This window comes from Pholcus phalangioides, unplaced genomic scaffold (genome assembly GCF_987345545.1).
Source record: "Pholcus phalangioides strain wild (caught in Gottingen) unplaced genomic scaffold, Ppha-v1.0 ptg000015l_1, whole genome shotgun sequence".
NCBI classification, from domain to species: Eukaryota; Metazoa; Arthropoda; class Arachnida; order Araneae; family Pholcidae; genus Pholcus; species Pholcus phalangioides.
This window is the reverse complement of record NW_028301608.1, coordinates 48585622-48604603: the sequence shown is the minus strand read 5'-3', so window position 1 is coordinate 48604603 and position 18982 is coordinate 48585622. Positions and strand designations below refer to the sequence as shown.

The following is an 18982-nucleotide window of genomic DNA, read 5'->3' as shown; positions in this document are numbered from 1 at the left end:
CAGAGTTGTACAGGACAAATGATAGAAAAAAAAGAGTTTATAGAGTTTTAGAGTTTATCTTGTTTTTTTTCCATCATTCTCGTTTTCTGGGGAGAGCATTTTTCACTACATGAGATTAGAAAAAAATATTCAAATACAAGGCCACAACAGGCAAAATGCCCAATGAGATGGCAGTTATAATGCAGTTCAGGGAAATTTTCAAAACCGCTTAAAGGGTTTAAATTGGTGTAATTGAAACATTTTTGGTACAAAAGTCGGGGTATTGTTGACGTACACTAATCTAACACCCATACCAATGTTAAAAAATTTTGTGGGGCAATATTAACTTTAAAGGACCAATCAATTTTACATACAGGAAAACCTTGATAAGTCATCACTATGTAATGTTATCGAAAAATTGTGATGGCTTAAGTGGAGTGCCATCAGTTTCAATGTGCTGCGGTGTTCGAGTAGTGGACCCGGATTTGAATCACACTGTCGCCACAATGGTCGGCTGAAATTGGTTTTCTGTTTTTTCCAATTTCGAGGCATGAATGCAAGCCGATCTCCCCCTTTAAAAAGTATCGGAGAGCAACAGGCCTACAACGGTAGTTATTCAATCATTGCTCTTCACTCATAGTGTGAAAAATTGATGGCAGAACTACACATAACAAGCTTTACACAGTAACAAACTTAACATTAGATTCACAACACTTACACGTACATTTCAACATATACCGATTCATTAGAAATTCTGAAAATAGATTCTGGAAAAAATATATTTTTCTAGATTACTATATCTTTTTCTAAAAGGAATGTGGACGAGGTGCATGTATGGTTTAGTAGTTTCAATGTGCTATATTGTGAAAATTGTATAAATTCAAAGTAATATAGCATTTATTAAAATATGAATGAAAATCAGAATATTAACAAAATTTATACAGATTACAATAAAACTAAAATTTTCAGTTTTTATTATGTAACTTGTTATGGTAAAATACATTGGTACATTTGATTTATGCTAGTTTTTGATTTAGACCAGTGGTCTGCAAACTGTGGCTCGCGAGCCACATGCAGCTCTTTGGCCCCTTGAGTGTAGCTCTTCCACAAAATACCACGTGTGCGCACAGAAAAGTTTGATTTTTTGCAAAATCATGTTTAGACACACATTTTGTTCCCACTCCCTTCCCCTCCTCTCCCAAGTGAGTCATCTTTTTTCACGGGTTTTTGCCGCAAAAAAAAAAGAGTGAAAGTCTGATGCTGCTGTCATGTGACACTTCCACGACCAATCATGTGTGTCAAAACTGGGAAGTTCAGGAAAAAGTTGTCAAAAACTAGGCTTTTTTTCTAAGGTACTCAGGGTAGATAGATGCAAAAGACGAGTGTCCTCTCAGACCATGGGAGGGGGGCATGTAATGTTTTCCATACTAAGGAACATGAACTACCTTGCCAGATCATGGAAGACGACGCTCCTGGACAAAGCTGCATTAAGAAAGATTGCTGCAGAACTTTCAAGCGGCTTTGCACCTGGACCACCACCTTACCACCTCTCATGACGACTCTCCCGCAGCCACCTCTCTCCATCTGCATTCAACATCGGTCATCGCTGCTGAAGCAATCCACCAGGGGAAGAGCTTACAGTGAACCCGTCTTCCGCACATTTCCCAGAGAAGGGAGTCAGATATCCTTAAGACAAGTAAAAAATAATAACTTAATAAACTTTAAGTTAATTTTAGGGAGCGTTGTGGAGTGAAAGAGAATGTAGTATCAAAGATTAAAAGGTATGTTGAGATTGTTTGGATATATAGAGAGGATGAACGAAAGATAGACGAAACAAGTGTACAAGACGAGTGTGGATGGGAGTCGACCTCAGTGAACGTACCTCAATCAGATCGAGGACAGTTTTAGCACAAAGGCCAGCTTAGAAGTACTCTAATTAAGTTAATAACAATGTACCTACTTATATAGTTCAAGTTTAAAAAATTTGGCTCTCAAAAGAAATTTCAATCATTGTGCTGTTGATATTTGGCTCTGATGACTAATGAGTTTGCCAATCACCGATTTAGACTAATAGGAGCAACATTTAGAATATAGTTAGCTTTTCTCCAACAGAACTATTGCAGATTAATTTCACATATGCATGACGTTTGATTTCATTGTTTTGAATTGTTCATTGGTAGTTCATGATATACAGGACCTACTTTTTGACTTGGGGGCGGGGGGGGAGGGGAACAGGCATTAGAGCCTCAACTGGGGAAAAAACAGTTTTCAACAAATATATTTTGTTTGAATTTGAAGCCCCAAATTAGTGGGGTCCCCCCACACAGAAATCAGGTTAAGCTTAAACAGCCCCTACTGTTTCAATAACTTTAGTTTTTCAGTCTGCAAATGAACTTTCCTTACCTGAGTTGCTTAAAAGTGACCATAAAAGTCTTATGTACCAATCTGAAGACATAACAATGCTGTTATCAAGCTCTTTCTTTAAAGAGAGCCATAGAAATTTCATTTGTTCCTCTCTCCAACTTTTATAGTGATCAGTTAACAATGTTCATATACCATCGTTAATTTTGGTTACCTATGAAAGCTGGACAGGACCAAAGAAAAATTATGACTTATTAGGGTGATGACTTAACAAGGTTTTGCTGTATATAACCTATTACAATAAATATCTGAGTTGGGCTTCACTGTACAGTTGCCTTAAAAATGCAGTTTGTTATCACGAGCTAGATTACCATTATTAGTCTTCACCTCAACCAATAATTTTTATCAACAAGAAATACAAAAAATCAAGTCAATAACATTTTTAACGCACAAAGAATAAAGACACACATATACATTTAATGTAGGCATTTATTGTGTGATCAGGTAATAGTAATTATAATAAAACAGCAAAATACAGCTTTGTGTAATGAACTCAATACCAAGAAGAGAAGAATAACCATTTTTTCAGCAATATTTTTGGCAATAAACTAATTAGATACATCTTATAATATATATATCTCATTGGATTTATCAAAAATATTAATCTGGAATAAAATTTGAAAGATTTTTTATCAACGTGATGCTGATTCATCATAAAGAAACAAAGACTTTTTCCCCCTCCCTATCTGGTCTCACTTTTTTTCAAGGAGGAAGAAAAAAAAGGTTATGAAAAGACATTTTTTTTTTAAGAGTGAAAAGTTCTTTTCAAAAATTTTTTAACTTCATTTGATGAAAGAAAAAAAAATTAGAAATTAAAAACTAACAGACTAGATAATACACTGATCCACAAATGGTGGAGGAGAAAAAAAATTTAGAACAAGTGCAGTTAAAACTGGCAGTGACATTTAAAAACACTAAATCCAATAATCACTAGACAGAGTATATAATTTGAATACACACTGCCACTTAAACATCAAACACCAAAATACTGCATTCAATGAATGTTAAGCACTTGCCTGATAAAATATTAATGATGTAATTACACATATTTACATATGGACGAATGAGAGGGATGATGGGATAGTGACAAACACACACGATAAAACAAAATTCAAAGATGGAAGTCAGGAGAAAGGAAAAGTGTTATCCATTGGTATTTTGATATATATATATGTAAATGAGATTTATATTGAATATAATAGCCAAAAATGAATTTGTATCTACTAATTTATCTGGGGAAAAAACTATGCACTGTATTACACACTTCCTATATATCTAGATCAATGTAAAAATACCTATCAGTTCCAACATACAAAACCGTTTTGTGAACAGACAACAGTATAAACAAATCCTCTACGAAAAACATACTGAAAGATAAAGGGCTTAGGGTTACTGATAGCAAAACTCATATAGTTATCACCAAATGCTAGAAGCAAAAAATATATATAACACTCCAAAAGTTATTTTTAGAACAAGATATTCAACCGGAGGAAAAATAGAACAAAACATATATATAAATATCGCAGTTTGTGAAGTTCAAATTAAATATTTCTAAAAAAATCATAAAAAGTCAAGAATAAAATTTTCTTTAAATATTCCAGCAAATATAATTTACAATACTTAGTGAAAATTACCTAGTATTAAAAAATATAAACGCTAAATATTATTCTGTACCATATAATTTCAATTTACACGTAACACACAAAACACTGACACTAATCAAATATATCTTCAAGACCAAAAGAAAAAAAAATCACAAAGACTCCAATCAAGCAAGTCTATCAGATTCTAAATCCACCATGTTAGACTCGAACATTATTTTTTACTAATCAGCTATTTAGAACTAATTTTATTATGTACACACATAGTATTAATACACTACTACATAAAATGTGTGACCACTATTTGTCTTCCGAAAACAATGGCACTAATGGAAACGTGAAGGAAAAGGACAGTATATGCAAACTTCTCATTTATTTCACTAAAAGCTTGGGGTGATACACATAAAATCCGAGCTGAAGGATGAGCGGGAAGGAAATCATACCCAACACACAACAATACAGTGTGAAAATCTATAATCAAAAATCTAATAAATGCATTTTGGAGATGGTTGACTTAGTACCTGTTCTAGGGCCAGAAATTACTAGATATCGGCACAAAAGAAAACCAATAAAATGCTTGATATAATAAAAAAAATTAAGGGAAAAATACAGATCTCTGCAGCCATGATACACAAACTGGTTAATTTAAACCACAGAAGAGCTGAACCTGGTTAGTATATTTGATATACTTTGACTCCATACCTATAATATACAACTTTTTATACATTTTTTAAAATCCAACAACAGTCCTCTCAACAAGACTGATCTATTCCCCCACACTTATCCATATTTAAAACATCCTCAGCTTTCCCAAGGAAAGACGGAAAAAAATCAATAAAAGAAGGTTCCCAACAACACACGATTGAAACCTTCTGATAAAGGAAAAAATAACTTTCCTTTACAGGATCGTTAACAGAACATGGGGGAACTTTTCTCTTTAAACAATCCCTTTCAACAGAACAACTTCAACATCAGCACTGGTGCTCAACTCTACAATGTGCAACATATGCAAGCCTGTCTAGGCCGCATTCACAAACAACCAACAGAATTCAAGTTGAAATTCCAGACAGAACTCTCCAACATCTCTTCAACGTGCGGGATAGTTGCTGACAGTTGCCGTTACATTCGTAGGCCACGCACGTGAAACTGATACAACAACAGCAGCCAATTGTTGAGGACTGAAAAAAAAAAGAGAAAGCAAGGTAAATGTTACGTGAGTGAATGAGCAAAATTATGACATCACAATCGATGAAAATTCTGTCAATACAAAAAAAACAAACATCACATTATTTTAATTTGATCAATGTAAAAACTCTGAAGAGAAAATTTTGTTGAATAGAATATATAAAAGCTTATTTTCAAACTGGGACATTTTCACTTTAGCTAAATTAACAGTAGAAGTAAAAAAAGTTTTACAAAAGTAGAAAATAGTCCAAAGCGAAGCATATTTAAATACTATATTTCGTGATGAACATTCAAGGGCGTTATTTACATTCAAATTTTGGAAATGTTCTGTTTCAAAAGAAAATTAGTGGAAATGTTAAGTTTTGATTAAAATTGGAGCTGATCAAATCTGAAAAATTAGAATTTCTATGTCACCTGTTGATTCCAGAAAGTTTTATTTAGCCCAGGAAAGTACCCTTACTGCCTTCTCGTCATTAACATAAGAAACAGAATCATTCTACAGGGGGGACCTCTCCCTAAAATTGGACACTCCCATTAGCAGACACCTCCACTAATGGACACTCTTCGTTAGCGGACAAAATTTTAGGTCCCATGTGTGACTGTTATTAAGAGTATTAAGAGATGGTATTTTTTCGGCCCGAAATATACTGACAAATTGAATTTTCTGGATGTTACGCCGAAGTAATGAGATAAACTCAGAGAAAAAATGTCAGTCAACAATGTGTTAAGAGCGCTACTAATGCGTGTTATAAAGAATTGAAAAGTGTGTCTGGTGTATAGGTTAGCGCACTTGCCCGATATGCAAGGGGACCTGGGTTCGATTCCCAGAGGAGACAAATATCATTATCAAGAGATTCTACCAGAAAATACCGAAGTGAATGAACGAGGTGGATATGTTCCCCAATGCTAACTTTATATTGTAATTTTTGCCAAAATTATTTCCACTGAAATAAACTCTGTTGCATAAACTGACTGAGCTGATCCCAAAGATTCATAAACTGTTTAAAAATTTAAAAAAAATTAAATATTTCTTTTAAAATAAACTCCTCACATATGAATAAAATGTACAACAGCCAGTCAAAAAAGAATGGAAATGGTTTTATTTATTAGCTAACTATATTAGAGTCAAGCATGATACTGTCCTTTTTTGAATTGTCCCCAGCCCCCAACTTGCATACACTTAGACCAGCATATTTGGTACTCTTAGAACCAGTCTTTTGCGACAACTTTTCAAAATTACCTTCACTATCACTTAAATTAGCATTAAGAGCCAAATGGCATATTGGAACCAGTCTTTTTACATCCCCTCTAACTGCTAATGATGAATGAAATTACTGGCCTGGTAGCTTTAAGTGATAAATAGAAGATATAATGGAACTCATTGTTTGGCATTTAAATTGCACTTGACCTTTTTGAAATCAATGTCTCAGCAAAATCTCTGTCCCAGCCGCATCAATTTTATTTGACAGGATAACCAAGATACACAGAGGATTGCTATGCCTATATAGTGGGTGCGATATATATACGAGATGTTTTGTTCATCAAACAATGTTTCCACAAGCATGCAAAAATTTCTTTTGTCAACTGTAGTTCAAAGGAAGGTGGGAGGCAATTTGGAAAGCATTGTCTAAAGAGAAGTACGTCTTTTAGTACGTCTTCTAAGATCGGGAGACACTGGGCCAAGTGCATACTAGTCTATGAGAACCATTCAAAACAAACCATATTGAGCTGGACTAAGTAATTTAGTTTGAGAGTTATATAATTCTTATTTTTTCACTTGCCTACATATATATTGTCTCCCTTATGCCAGAAACATGATGTGCAAATTTCAAGAACGTGTGAAATGATGTTTGAATGTTTACTCTATGAATGTTATTTTCCGAAAAGTTTCAATAGGGGATACACATTCACGTTTCTGGAAAAACTTAGATAGCAAAATAAGTGATCTGACCAGCTGATAAACCCCAAAAAGTGAAAATTTGCACATTTATGTCCTGGCATAAGAGGAGGAGCAATATCTAATATTACTGAAACAGACTATACTATACGTGAGAGGACTATGAATTCCAAATTTTATAATAACTGAAACAATAACATGCTTTCAATTACAGGTGAATCATAGGCACAAGAGATGGTTTGATTTCAGTTATAGTAAATGAGTATAGTTTGAGAAGGTAGATATGCAATATGTTTGATGCAATGTAGCAGTGCTTACCAAAACTGTATAAAATTTACAAAAACTTATTCAAAGAGAAAACAATGGCAATAAAAATATATCATCAGTTCTTAAAGTTAATATGGATTCAATGATGGTGTATTTTCTATAGTGAAAAAGATTAATTATACAATTTATCATTCCGGAATTATATGTAGATGTATCTATAAATCTATGTATAATTTTTTACTACACCATAGCAAAAGAATGATATGGCAGTTGGCATTTCAAAAACTATGTTATTTTGAATTTTAAAATATCACTGCTATTTGACATCAATGATAACCTGATGCAATTTTCAGAATCACTTTTTAGAAAATAATATCAGCATGTCTATTAAAAAAACTCGTTCTCATGTGCATAGGTTAAATTGTAGATGTATAAAAACTGAATACTATACAAGTGGATTATATTTAATTTTCTGACATAATGAAAGGTACAATGGCATTAAAAAAGAACAATGATTTACCTGAGAGCTTGCTGCTGTTGATACTGAGCCAGCAGCTGATTTAGCTGGATTTGGTCCAAAGCTGGAGCTGTGATTGTGGTCTCGCTCATAGCAGGAGAAGATGGAGTTGAAATATTGGTAGGAGTTGGTGGTGTAGGAGCTGGTGTAATGGACGGGGAAGGATTGGTGGTTGTGTTGGTCGAAGTGGATTGAGCTAAGCGAGTTGTCAGAAATTCTCCTGGGGAAGAGCGATATTCCACAAAGTTCTGCGTCAGTTCTGACATTGCCTGTGTCAAGAGGTCAGCTGTTGGAATAACATCTGCGTGGGCGGTCTGGAAGAATAAATGATCACATTACCTTAATGTTCATTTAGAACATGCTTTATAATGTATGTGAGATGCTACCTCAAGCAGATGCATAAGCTTATGCTTTACATCTCTGTTTGAAAGAAATAATAGTTATTTCATGCAGTGTACTGAAATTATTTGATTTGCACAGAAATTATAGATAAGAACCAAATATTGCCCTTGGGCTGATCTAGATTTGCAGCCCATAATAGACAATGCTGGGAAAAAAGAGGGAAGCCAGTGACATTCAAGGGTCCCCCATTATTGCAGAGGAGCTTTCTGATTTTTGGTAAAATGTAGCTAAAATATCTAGCTCAAATCAATCAGCGCCAACTATGTGCCCACTTGGAAAAGATATAATTCAAGCATACCAATGCATCTTTGATTTATTGCTGACCAGTACCACCACAATGATCACTGAAGCTTCCAAGAGTGCTTGATGCATCATACTGGGGAGCCAGATTCTTCATATTTGTGAGGTACCAAACCCCACCCCTCCCATTTTCATCATCCTTCTGAATTTGCTACCCCCTAGCCTATATCCTCCATGCATGAATAAGGAAACAGGTTTTAGCATGCTATGCAAGCTGATTATTTCACTCCCTATCTTAGAGAACAAACACAAATTTGCAAATTATTCCACTCCTCGTTGATAATTGGTTGATGCATAATGATAAGAATTATGCTGATCTGAGCATATGACAACAATATGAATACAAATGCTCTTCATCTGATGATGAATACAGACAGTGTTTGTTATTTACAAAACCTCTCAAGGTCTGGTGTCTCCTTGGAATCCAGTGCTTAATAGGGAAAGGGTATGAAAGGTTCTGGCCAAGACATAAAAGCATGTCCAACTGACATTCATAATGAATCACTTTTCTTCAGATAAGGAAGGAATATATACACAAGCAGACCTATATTTTCATACTGAAAATTACCACTTACTAATCCACATTCATTCAACATGGTTGTCTGAAACAAATGCAATGGTATGCCATTGAACCTTATATAAATTACACATATGTAAGTGCAAGCATACAATTAATTATACAGTAGACACACTAATCCGGCACATGGCAGACCAGAGTGTGCCGAATTTCACTGGAGGTCTATTGAAAAAAGCTAATTAAATAATAGAAACTTCTGTGAAAGGTATGCAAGGACGTGTTTTTCTCTTCTAGGGTGGGGGGGGGGGGTCTCAAAGGAAATCTGCTGGAAGGGCTGGACAGCTGAATTAAAGATTCTGCTGTAGTACTTTTGTTATTAATTTTTAACTCAATAAATTTCCATCTTGCAACTGTTTGAATTCTATCAAAATTAACAATATAATTTTCTATTCTGTCCAAATATGGAATTATCCCAAGTTCCCCCCCCCCCTCAATGTTAAATCCCTTTTTTGTGGAACTAAAAGTGGGGGAGGTGTTATAACGCACTTTGAATACATATAAGGAGGAGGATTTAGACATAGCTCCCATGGCATTTCAAGGTCTATCTTTGTCATATAAAGTAGTCAAGTAGCTCTCCATTTAAAGTGGATTGCAGATTTCCGCTGTAGAGCTAATAAAATTAAGCCTACCCAACAGTTTATAATTTATGTAATCATATGAAAACTCCTTCCTCAAGTTGCAGAAAGGCTCAAGTTACTAATCAAGTTCATTACATTAGCAGTTTAAAATAACTGTTGCTTCGACATTACCACGAGTGCATTCCCATCGATGTAACGAATCTTTCCTTTAGCACCAGCTATGAGAACTGCAGCTGCTTCTGGTATTATGGTGTTGCCTACACTCTCTATAAGCACTTGGCTATTCACTTGTGTTCCTTGTTCACACACAGCTTCAACCTTGAGAAAATAAACTTGATATTATTTCTCAAATTCAAATAAATAATATATAAATGTTTTGAAACTTCATCATTAAATAGATTTATATAATATTTTTAATGTAAAAGAAATGTTTTTTTCTTGTTCCTTCATTAAAATTTATAGTGGGAGTTTTCTTCTTGCTTCTGGTGTTGGAGAATTTCATTCAGATCTCGACATACACTAACATAAATCAAGTTAATCGAAGGAATTTAAAACAAAAAAAAATTATATGACTCTTCAAGAAAATATGATTGTATCCATAATGTACTTACCTTAGTCTGAGCTGCTACATAGGATAACGTAAGCATATCCATGTGTTTCTTTCTCTGATGTTGCAACAGCTTGGCTTTGCTAGCATACTGTTTGTGACACCAGCTGCAGTGATGCGGATGAGTGGTGATGCTGCCAACTGTCTGAGAGAATGTGGGATTGGGACAGCCAGGTATGTCAGGAACGCCCCCCTTCAGGTATTATGAAAGATAGCAAATACATAGATATGATAAGCATATCAAAACACAAAAATAATGCAGCTTCATGGAAAAGTAAAATACAAGGTGATAATACCACATTGCAATATTTACAATGACTTGTTGAAAAAAAATACAGTAGAACCTCCCTCTTTAGAAATAAGGAAGGGTAAATCAATTTTGGACACAAATAAATCTATATATAAGAGGGTTAAAATACGGTATTTAGAAGCTAATAAAGAGCCGATTGTAGAAGTTTGTTGTATTTATAAAATTAAGTTCAAAATATTATCTGCAATATTTTGCACATCATTGGTCTCATATAAGTATGAAAGGTTTTTCAAAAAAATTTTAACATTTTTAAGCATTTTTGAAAATACATACATACAAATTATTTCAGTAGTTTCAGATACGGAAGAATTTATATCATAGATAACACAAAACTTTAAACCAAAAGAGAACTAGAAAGCAATCTTTGTGCAAAGGAAAATAGAACATGTGAAAGTCTATATTGGAAGTTCCCAAACATATTTTTGACATACCCATATCTTTTATGAAGATATTTTTCTCAGCAACGTATATCTCAGAAATGTATATTTTGAGCAAACCCATAGCAACTTGCAACAAGAACTGCCAACCTAAATCATTGCAGCAACCCCTCCCTAAACATTTATGTCTTTGGGAAAAACCCTGTCATATATATCATTATTCTTTCCTAATATATATTATTTATCATAATTAGTTGTTTGCCGGAGGTAAAAAAACTCTACATCACAAAAGGGAAATTTTACAGGAGAGCAGTTTAAAGTTTTTTAAATATGTCTTTCTATGGAGCTCACTTGTTTAAAAAGTAAATATCTCTATTATTTATTGAAATCGGACTCAAATGTCCTATACCCATGTGAGTAGTGTAATGAAATTACTGCAAATTAACAGCGTTATCCTAATGTTGATGAAAATGAACATAGTGCCCTTTATCTCCAGCATGCATGGTTATAATAGCAGGAATGATTTCATTATATGTTAGAATATTTTTATTCTATTTGGTTGTAAAAATTTGAAACTTATATTATAAAAAACACTGCAGAATCATAAAAAATGAATTTTTTTTACTTTAAAGATACTCACTTTCCTACGATTGCTCATTGGTAGATCTTGTCCAGGATGATTCTTCAAAATATGAGCCTTGCGTTTCGAACTAGATTTATACACCTTTTCGCAATACTGGCAATAATAGTCACGGGTTGTTTTCAGGATGGGCAGATTGAGCTCGGGTACTGATTCAGGTCGGATATCAGGGTGCCTTTTTGCTAGATGGTTGACTAGCATACCACGCCTCTTGAATCCTAGCAAGCAACTGTGACACTTGTATATGAACCGGTGGTAATCTGTTGGAGATACCTGAAAGAAAACACCCAAACACAATGAAATAAGACACACAATAAAAGTGGAATTTGAATTGTTATTTAGTGACATTTTCCTTTATGTATTACCTGAGGAAGTAGGGGGGGGGGAGAATCAATTCAAAATTTTAGCATTTTTGACTTAATGTAAATAAGCAATAACATACAGGGTAATCATAAAATAACTTTGTTAATACACAAGCTCCTAGTGGCCACAAAAATCAGTGAATTTAGATGAAATTTGAGATACATGTTTCAGAGTTATGCACTCAAAGATGTGAAAAAAGGAAACCCTAGCTCTTGTGGTTAACTCTCTTTGACAATGCACACAGCAAATTATGAAGGCATGTAAGATTTTTAAGAATGCTGCTCCATCGAGACCACTTTCAAAAACAGTGCGAAATGTGTAAATTACAAGCTCCAATGTAAATAAGTCAAGGTGAACTGGATGGTTTTACTGCATTGACATCCCTTTTTTAAAGGGATTTGTTTATATTTTACTGTTCAATACCAGTATAATTGTTTTTTAAAAATGAAGCACTTTCATTTCTAGCTTTTTGCTAAGTATTGTATGCATTGTTTATGCCTCTGCATGCCCTAAAAATACAGAAGACAATAGAGGTATATTGGGTAGCATCAGAATCATCAAACCTAGAATAGGCCTATGTATCCAACTGCTTTGCAATGCAAACTGTTGTTTCACCTATACAAAAAATGTGCACCATAATTTTGAATGATGACTGCTAGTTACTGTCCAAGACCACGAAAAGTAAATACAAAATTATTTTTTCCATCTAGACAGAAGTTTTTAATGACTACTCTACTTGTTGAACTCTCAAACTAAGCAAATGAAGAATTAATGAACCAAATGGTCCACAAACGCCCCCCAAATAACATTAAAAACAATAAAATTTCTGCTTTGGCAGAATCATTAATTGCAATCTACAACATTTGCACTACTTGGTAATATAATCTATGATTCCCTGCTCAATTAAAACCAATTACACAAATTTTGTAGACAGGATTTGGTAAAAAAAAAAAGGAGGACATTTTACCAAAGAGCCCAGCCAAGTCTCTAGTGCACCAATCCCTTGGTGAGATGTTCTTTCATTGTTTGCTTCCTGCACTCGCATTTATGGTGTAACAGGTACTGGGCCAATGCCATTTACCTTTTTTTGATACACTGATCATTTTCAATACATAAAATGGAAGTTGTCATTCAAATTCTTCAAAAACTTTTTGTTGTGGCTACAGCTGCAAGAACCGAGAATTCTCTGAAACACCTATATCTCGAATTTCGTCCAAATTCGTTGGTTTTTGATGCAACCAGGGGCTTGTATATGAATAGTTATTTTATGAACACCTTGTACTTTGAATCAGAATTACGCAGCAGATAGTGTCTAATTATTGTTTCATGAGCTCTATGAATAAATTACAATCACTGCTCAAATCTAAAACTTTTAATTAATTCAATAACAAGTAAAGCCAAATCAGATTATATTACTCACTTTGGGTACAAACTTTTTGGATCCAGTTGACTTTGAACTCTTGGCATTAATTCTGTCCTCCCTTTCAGGAGCATGCATTCTCTTCATGTGCTCTTTCAATTTATCTTTCCTTTTGAACTGCTTCCCACAGTTAGCACATAAAAACTCTCTGTGGTCTGAATGACGCAGCATGTGCAGCTTCAACTTATCAGGGCGGGGAAATATTTTTTCACATTTATCACATGGATATCTTCGCTCTGAATGAAATGCTCTAATATGCTTCCGAATTTGGTTGTATTCTTCAAACACCTAAGGTGAAAAAATTGCCACAAATCATGCTTCTGAATAAACAAAGTAAAATAGAATATTTTGTTTAAAAACCAATGAAAAACTGGTTCTTTACATTCTTTGATGCTATGAAGTGACAAAATAAATTAAATGTAGTATGCGTGAAGGCATATAACCCCCAAGGACAAAAGCTTTTTGAACAATTGAACTTGTATACAACTTTGTACATGATCTTGCCTTAATATCATATATGTCTGTGGGTTTAAGGTTGGTACATCAAGTGGAGTGCAATGAATGTGGCTAGTAATTCTTTTAAATGATATATGAATTTGTACCTATTCATACATTACTACCTTGAAAAGCATCCTAGTTATTTATTGTGAAATTCTGAAAGTCATTTGATCAATTTTTGTTGCACTAATGGTTATTTTCTGAATATAAAGGCTAGTTAAACCTACAGTTTATAGTTAGTGCGAAACGACATCATTTTACAAATGTTCCCCCATCTCTTGATAAAAGGTTGGTGTGCTAACTTTTTAGTGGGGTGTACCACTGCATGAAGACTGACAAAGACTAATTGGGTACTGCTGAACTTGTGACACTTCTGAACATCCTTTGGTACATGGAAGACATTTTTATCGAAAGAGGCCTCCACATCCCCAAGAGATTAGTGTACTAGCCTCTTGGTATGGGGGACCTTCTGTGGCGACAAGGGCTGGGTGGATATCAAACCTGTAACACTTCTGAACATATTTTAGATCCGGGCTATTCAACCTTATTACTTTACTTCACAAAAAACTCCCGATCTATCACCATGAAGCTTTGTTTTTGCAGTTGGGGGGGGGGGGGGGTAACTAATCTAATGACTTTCCCAAACATTAAAATTAGATTTTTTATATGGGGAATTATCAAGAAATATACTTTCCATTCCAGAGTCACTATAAGATATACTAAAAATATTTTTATTCTGATAATGATAAATTTCTCTTGATGATAAATTTTATCAGTTAAATCATCAACGTAAATACTTACCTTATGGCAATGAGGGCAGTTGTACACTCCATTGGAGCAATGAATATGCACATGATCCTTCAATGCCATGATCTGATCAAACTCCATCTTACATATGGGACATTCATAGAATTTTTTCTCTTCACTGAAAAGATTGACACATTCAAGAATATTCGACAGATTGCTATATCCTCTAATGAAGAAATCCATATGAGTAAAGTAAATATTCATAAGAAATATTTTGAAATTCAATAATATTTTAGGAAGAATTTATGGGTCAAGAAGGGAACAAATCAATTTCTACAGTTTGAATCGGATTTACTTGTTTCCATACAGATGTGGCTCAGGATTACTAAGTTGACTCTAAAAAAAATTGACAGAAGCTTTTTGAAGCTGACTTGTCCTTTATTGGCAAATCAAAGACAAGTTGGAACCCCAGAAAGAAGTCACAGAGCTAACAGAGAGAGGCCTTGGGAGTAATAGAAGCCAAATGCTTATTCTTTGGATAATTTTCCTACCTAGCCAAATTGACTATTGTGAAAGTCTGACCGGTAAACAGCTCTTATCATTCACTATGGCAAAGAAGCTAGAGTAACAAAATATGCAACTGACCACCTCCTACAGTGTCTGGGGCATATAAAAAATTCTGATCTCAATGCATATACTGCAGTGATGCTCTTTAATCCTTCAATTTGTTGGAGATATACCTCTTCATAAATATGCAAGAGACAAAAATTTCACCCTTATTTTCCTACATGGCAAATAAGCAATCCAAGCAACCCACTAGACTCATTGTCTATTTGCAGTGGGCACAGTTTAAGGTTAAAAGTTAGGTAAAATAAGTTAAATCAACAATTTTATGTTAGTGAGTTAAGATTTGGTTTTTTGAATATTAGGATGGCTATGAAAAACTCATTAACATATAATAAACTAAGTTCCACTATGTCTGTTGTCTGTAATAGCTTTGTTCAACAGGAAAAATCAACGGAAAGTATGACATGCTAACATACCTATGAACTTTGATATGACATGCTAAAGCAGAGTTGTTCAAGAAACGTTTGAAGCAAATATCGCACTGCAAGGGCTTTGAGTCTTCACTCCCATGCACGAGATAATGCCTTATCAAACGTTCATCAGTAGCAAATGACTTGTAACAAAGGTTGCATTTGAATGGTTTGAGAGGATTAATCACTCCACGATAACAACGCTGCTTTCCAACTTTGCCATGAACACTAGCATGCTCTATTAGATCCCGCTTGCTGGCAAAAACCTGTGAACAACGATTATACACTTAGCATGATGTTTCATCTGATGTGAAAAAAAAAGTGTTAGGTAAACCTGTCTGAATCACTTTCATTTGAACTAACTGTTCAATTGAAATGATGAATCACTAAATTAGAGTGAAATATAAAATTCTTCAATTAATATTTCATAGAAGATAATAACTGATAATAACTTAGGTTCTCAAAAGCTCTGCTTAAATAAAATATTCATGTATAAAAAACATCTGAATAATTATTGTTCAAACTTTTTATCTATATATAAGTGAACATCTCACAATATATATGTAAAATATTCAAAATTGAATGAAGAGACAATATTCAATGTCTTAAATTGGGTGAAATTACCTGTGTGCATTCTGGACATCTATGAAGCTCCTCCTCACCATTTTTGCTACTTTCGTTGCTACCTCCATCTATCCCATCTTCGGACATGTACCGACCATCTATATAATTCTCGTTCATACCAACATCTTCAGCAGCATGAGTAAGTGTATGAAGATTCAGAACATTCGAGTTATCAAATGTCAGATCACAATGTGTGCATACCCACTCAGCTCCTTGCTTTTTTCTGAAGAGAGATTTTGGTCGTTTTGGCACAATGCTATTCTCTTCTCCCTCTTCTTTTTGTTTGTGTCGTCTCACATGCCTGCATGAGATGGGGAAAAAAAACCATAAGTTCCTTAAAACTTTTATTTTAGACATTAAGGAAAATTACATTGTGGGGGGGGGGGGGGGAGACAACATGATCATCACTAATTCAAAATACTTTTGATAAACTTCATCAAATTTTAATATATAACAAAGAATCAGAAAATTATTGAAGACATTTGCTGTTGACAATGACAAATATGGAAAAATAATCAGAAATTGAACATGCTAATAAATCACCAGATAAAACTCACCGATTTCTATTATATACATGGCTGAATCTCATGTCACAAATGGGACACTTGTATTTCTTTTCACCAGAATGCATAATCAGATGCCGCTGCAAGCTGTAATTTCTTGGAAAAACCTTGTAACATATTTCACATTTAAATTCTTCTTGTTTCACTGGGACCTAAGAGAGGAATATAATATTTAGAAAAATGAGGACAAAAATTTAATTCTACAAATGCTTATAAATATTTATATCAGTAATATAGAAGTAAATTCAGCCCTAAAAATTTGCAGAACATCACAGTTCTAATTGAATAAGCTAAAAAAATTTTAAAATACAAATTGTGAAGTCATTTAAATGTTACACATGAAAAAAAACACTGGTAAAAAAAAAGTAATGAGATTTGTTTTCTTATATTTCTTATTTATGCATGTCGTCATGATATTTTATTGTGTTCATATATATATAAATATATATAGTGAAAATATGCAGTATTATCTCACAAGCGAGGTACCTGCTGGCTTCCATTCGTTTTAGTAGTTCCATGATCTCATAGTAAAATAGCCATGTAAACAATGTGGGGAGAGCCTGATCATCACTGTAGTTTCAGAATTACAGGTTGGACACTGAGCTTTAATTACTCCAGGATATCCACATCCATAGCAGCTTACAGGTCGTAGTTCATCCAGACTGATCATGGGAAGCGTCTGTTCATCTGCATGAAAGGTCTGGGATAGCACTGGTTTTGATGACATCCATGGGTATATTCTCTGTGTTTGCTTCCGATGACCCTATCGTGAATCCCTCGACATCATACTGATGATTAAACTTCTTTGTAACAGCACTCCTGGCATCTTCATAAGTGTCAAGTTTCTCAGCTAGTTCTGATGGTGAGATCAACATTGCTCCCACATTGATGAAATGCTTTTTCACTTGTGGAGGACACCTCATCATCTGATCCGTTATAACTAGATTGATCAAGTCCTCAAAAGTTGTGACCTTAATTTCTGCTAACCACTCTTCAAGATACGTTTTAACTCGAAGTAAAAGTTGCGCCATGAACTCAGTTCTACTGATGCTCTACAAAAAGTTGTAAAAATTTGTCCACATGTAGCTTAAATCGCTTCAAAAGCAGTTCCTTAACATATCAATACTCCTTGAACTTATTGTCAGGCTCCCTGGCATGGATCATAGCCACCTCTTTTAGTAAGCTATCGATGAGATACATAATCCCCAATTCTTCCAAAATCTGGTGCAAACCCATGTCATTTTGAACAGAATAAAAGACAACAAAATGTCATCTGATGATTCAAAATGTGAAACTGATACTTGAAAGTCCTGATTTATCATAGACAGTTGAACCAAAGCTTGGTACTTCACTTCTATCCTCAGTTTCTCGAGTTTGAACTGCATTTCTGCTCGCTGGTTCCTCTCTTCAGCTTCTTTTTGTGGAATTCTTTCTTTGGCATCTTCTCTCTGAATTCTTTCTTTGGCATCTTCTCTCTGAATTCTTTCTTTGGTATCTTCTCGCCTAATTCTTTCTTCAGCATCTTCTCGTTGAATTCTTTCTTCTACAAGGGTCTGTAGCAGTCCTTTTGCGAAGAACTTGTTGTATTCTTTACAGCACATAATAAGTTTCTCTTTAGATCTATCACCTTCATCTCTAGTTCAATAGGTTTGCCCATCTCTTCAGCAAGGAGTCAAAGTTTGCCTTTTTGATATTTTGCCAGATAAGCCATTTTCCACTTTCTTCGTTACCTTATTTAGAATGTCTGCTTAGCTAAACACACTCACCCTTCTATTTTTAAATGTTGGGCGCCAACGTGGCAGTTGGTGGGGAGTATACAGAGCAACGAACATGGAAAATTCCTTTATTATACTTCAATACAGAACACCTCTACGTTAACATGCAAAACAGACAACACTCTGCCATGAAGGTTAAAATCAAACTCTCTAGAATGTCTTCGCCTCTTGATAAAACTTAATTTTGACGTCTCGTGAATAAGTACAAATGTACGTCCTTGTCAACAGCGCTTGCTAGTTACATAACTTAATTGTACAGTAATGTTTTTCAACAGAATCCCATAGGTCAGTGGGATC

At 34.4% G+C, this 18982-nt stretch overlaps 1 protein-coding gene across 6 annotated transcripts in view; it reads right to left on the bottom strand.

Annotated features, from left to right (window-relative positions):
* Positions 1-2811: 2811 nt before the first annotated feature.
* The window catches only part of LOC149076135 (uncharacterized), a 33939-nt gene continuing 17768 nt past the window's right edge, over positions 2812-18982 (bottom strand). For 5 of the 6 annotated variants that reach the window (XM_089243676.1, XM_089243671.1, XM_089243675.1 and 2 more), the window contains 10 exons: positions 16905-17062; positions 16348-16648; positions 15730-15989; positions 14741-14864; positions 13442-13729; positions 11659-11931; positions 10336-10527; positions 9896-10042; positions 7871-8181; positions 2812-5179 (listed from right to left, as the gene is read on the bottom strand). In XM_089243676.1, the coding sequence (XP_089099802.1) occupies positions 5089-5179; positions 7871-8181; positions 9896-10042; positions 10336-10527; positions 11659-11931; positions 13442-13729; positions 14741-14864; positions 15730-15989; positions 16348-16648; positions 16905-17062 (2145 nt within the window). In that variant the 3' untranslated portion in view covers positions 2812-5088. The remainder of the gene's footprint in view (positions 5180-7870; positions 8182-9895; positions 10043-10335; positions 10528-11658; positions 11932-13441; positions 13730-14740; positions 14865-15729; positions 15990-16347; positions 16649-16904; positions 17063-18982) is intronic. The other variant, XM_089243673.1, reaches the window with a different exon arrangement.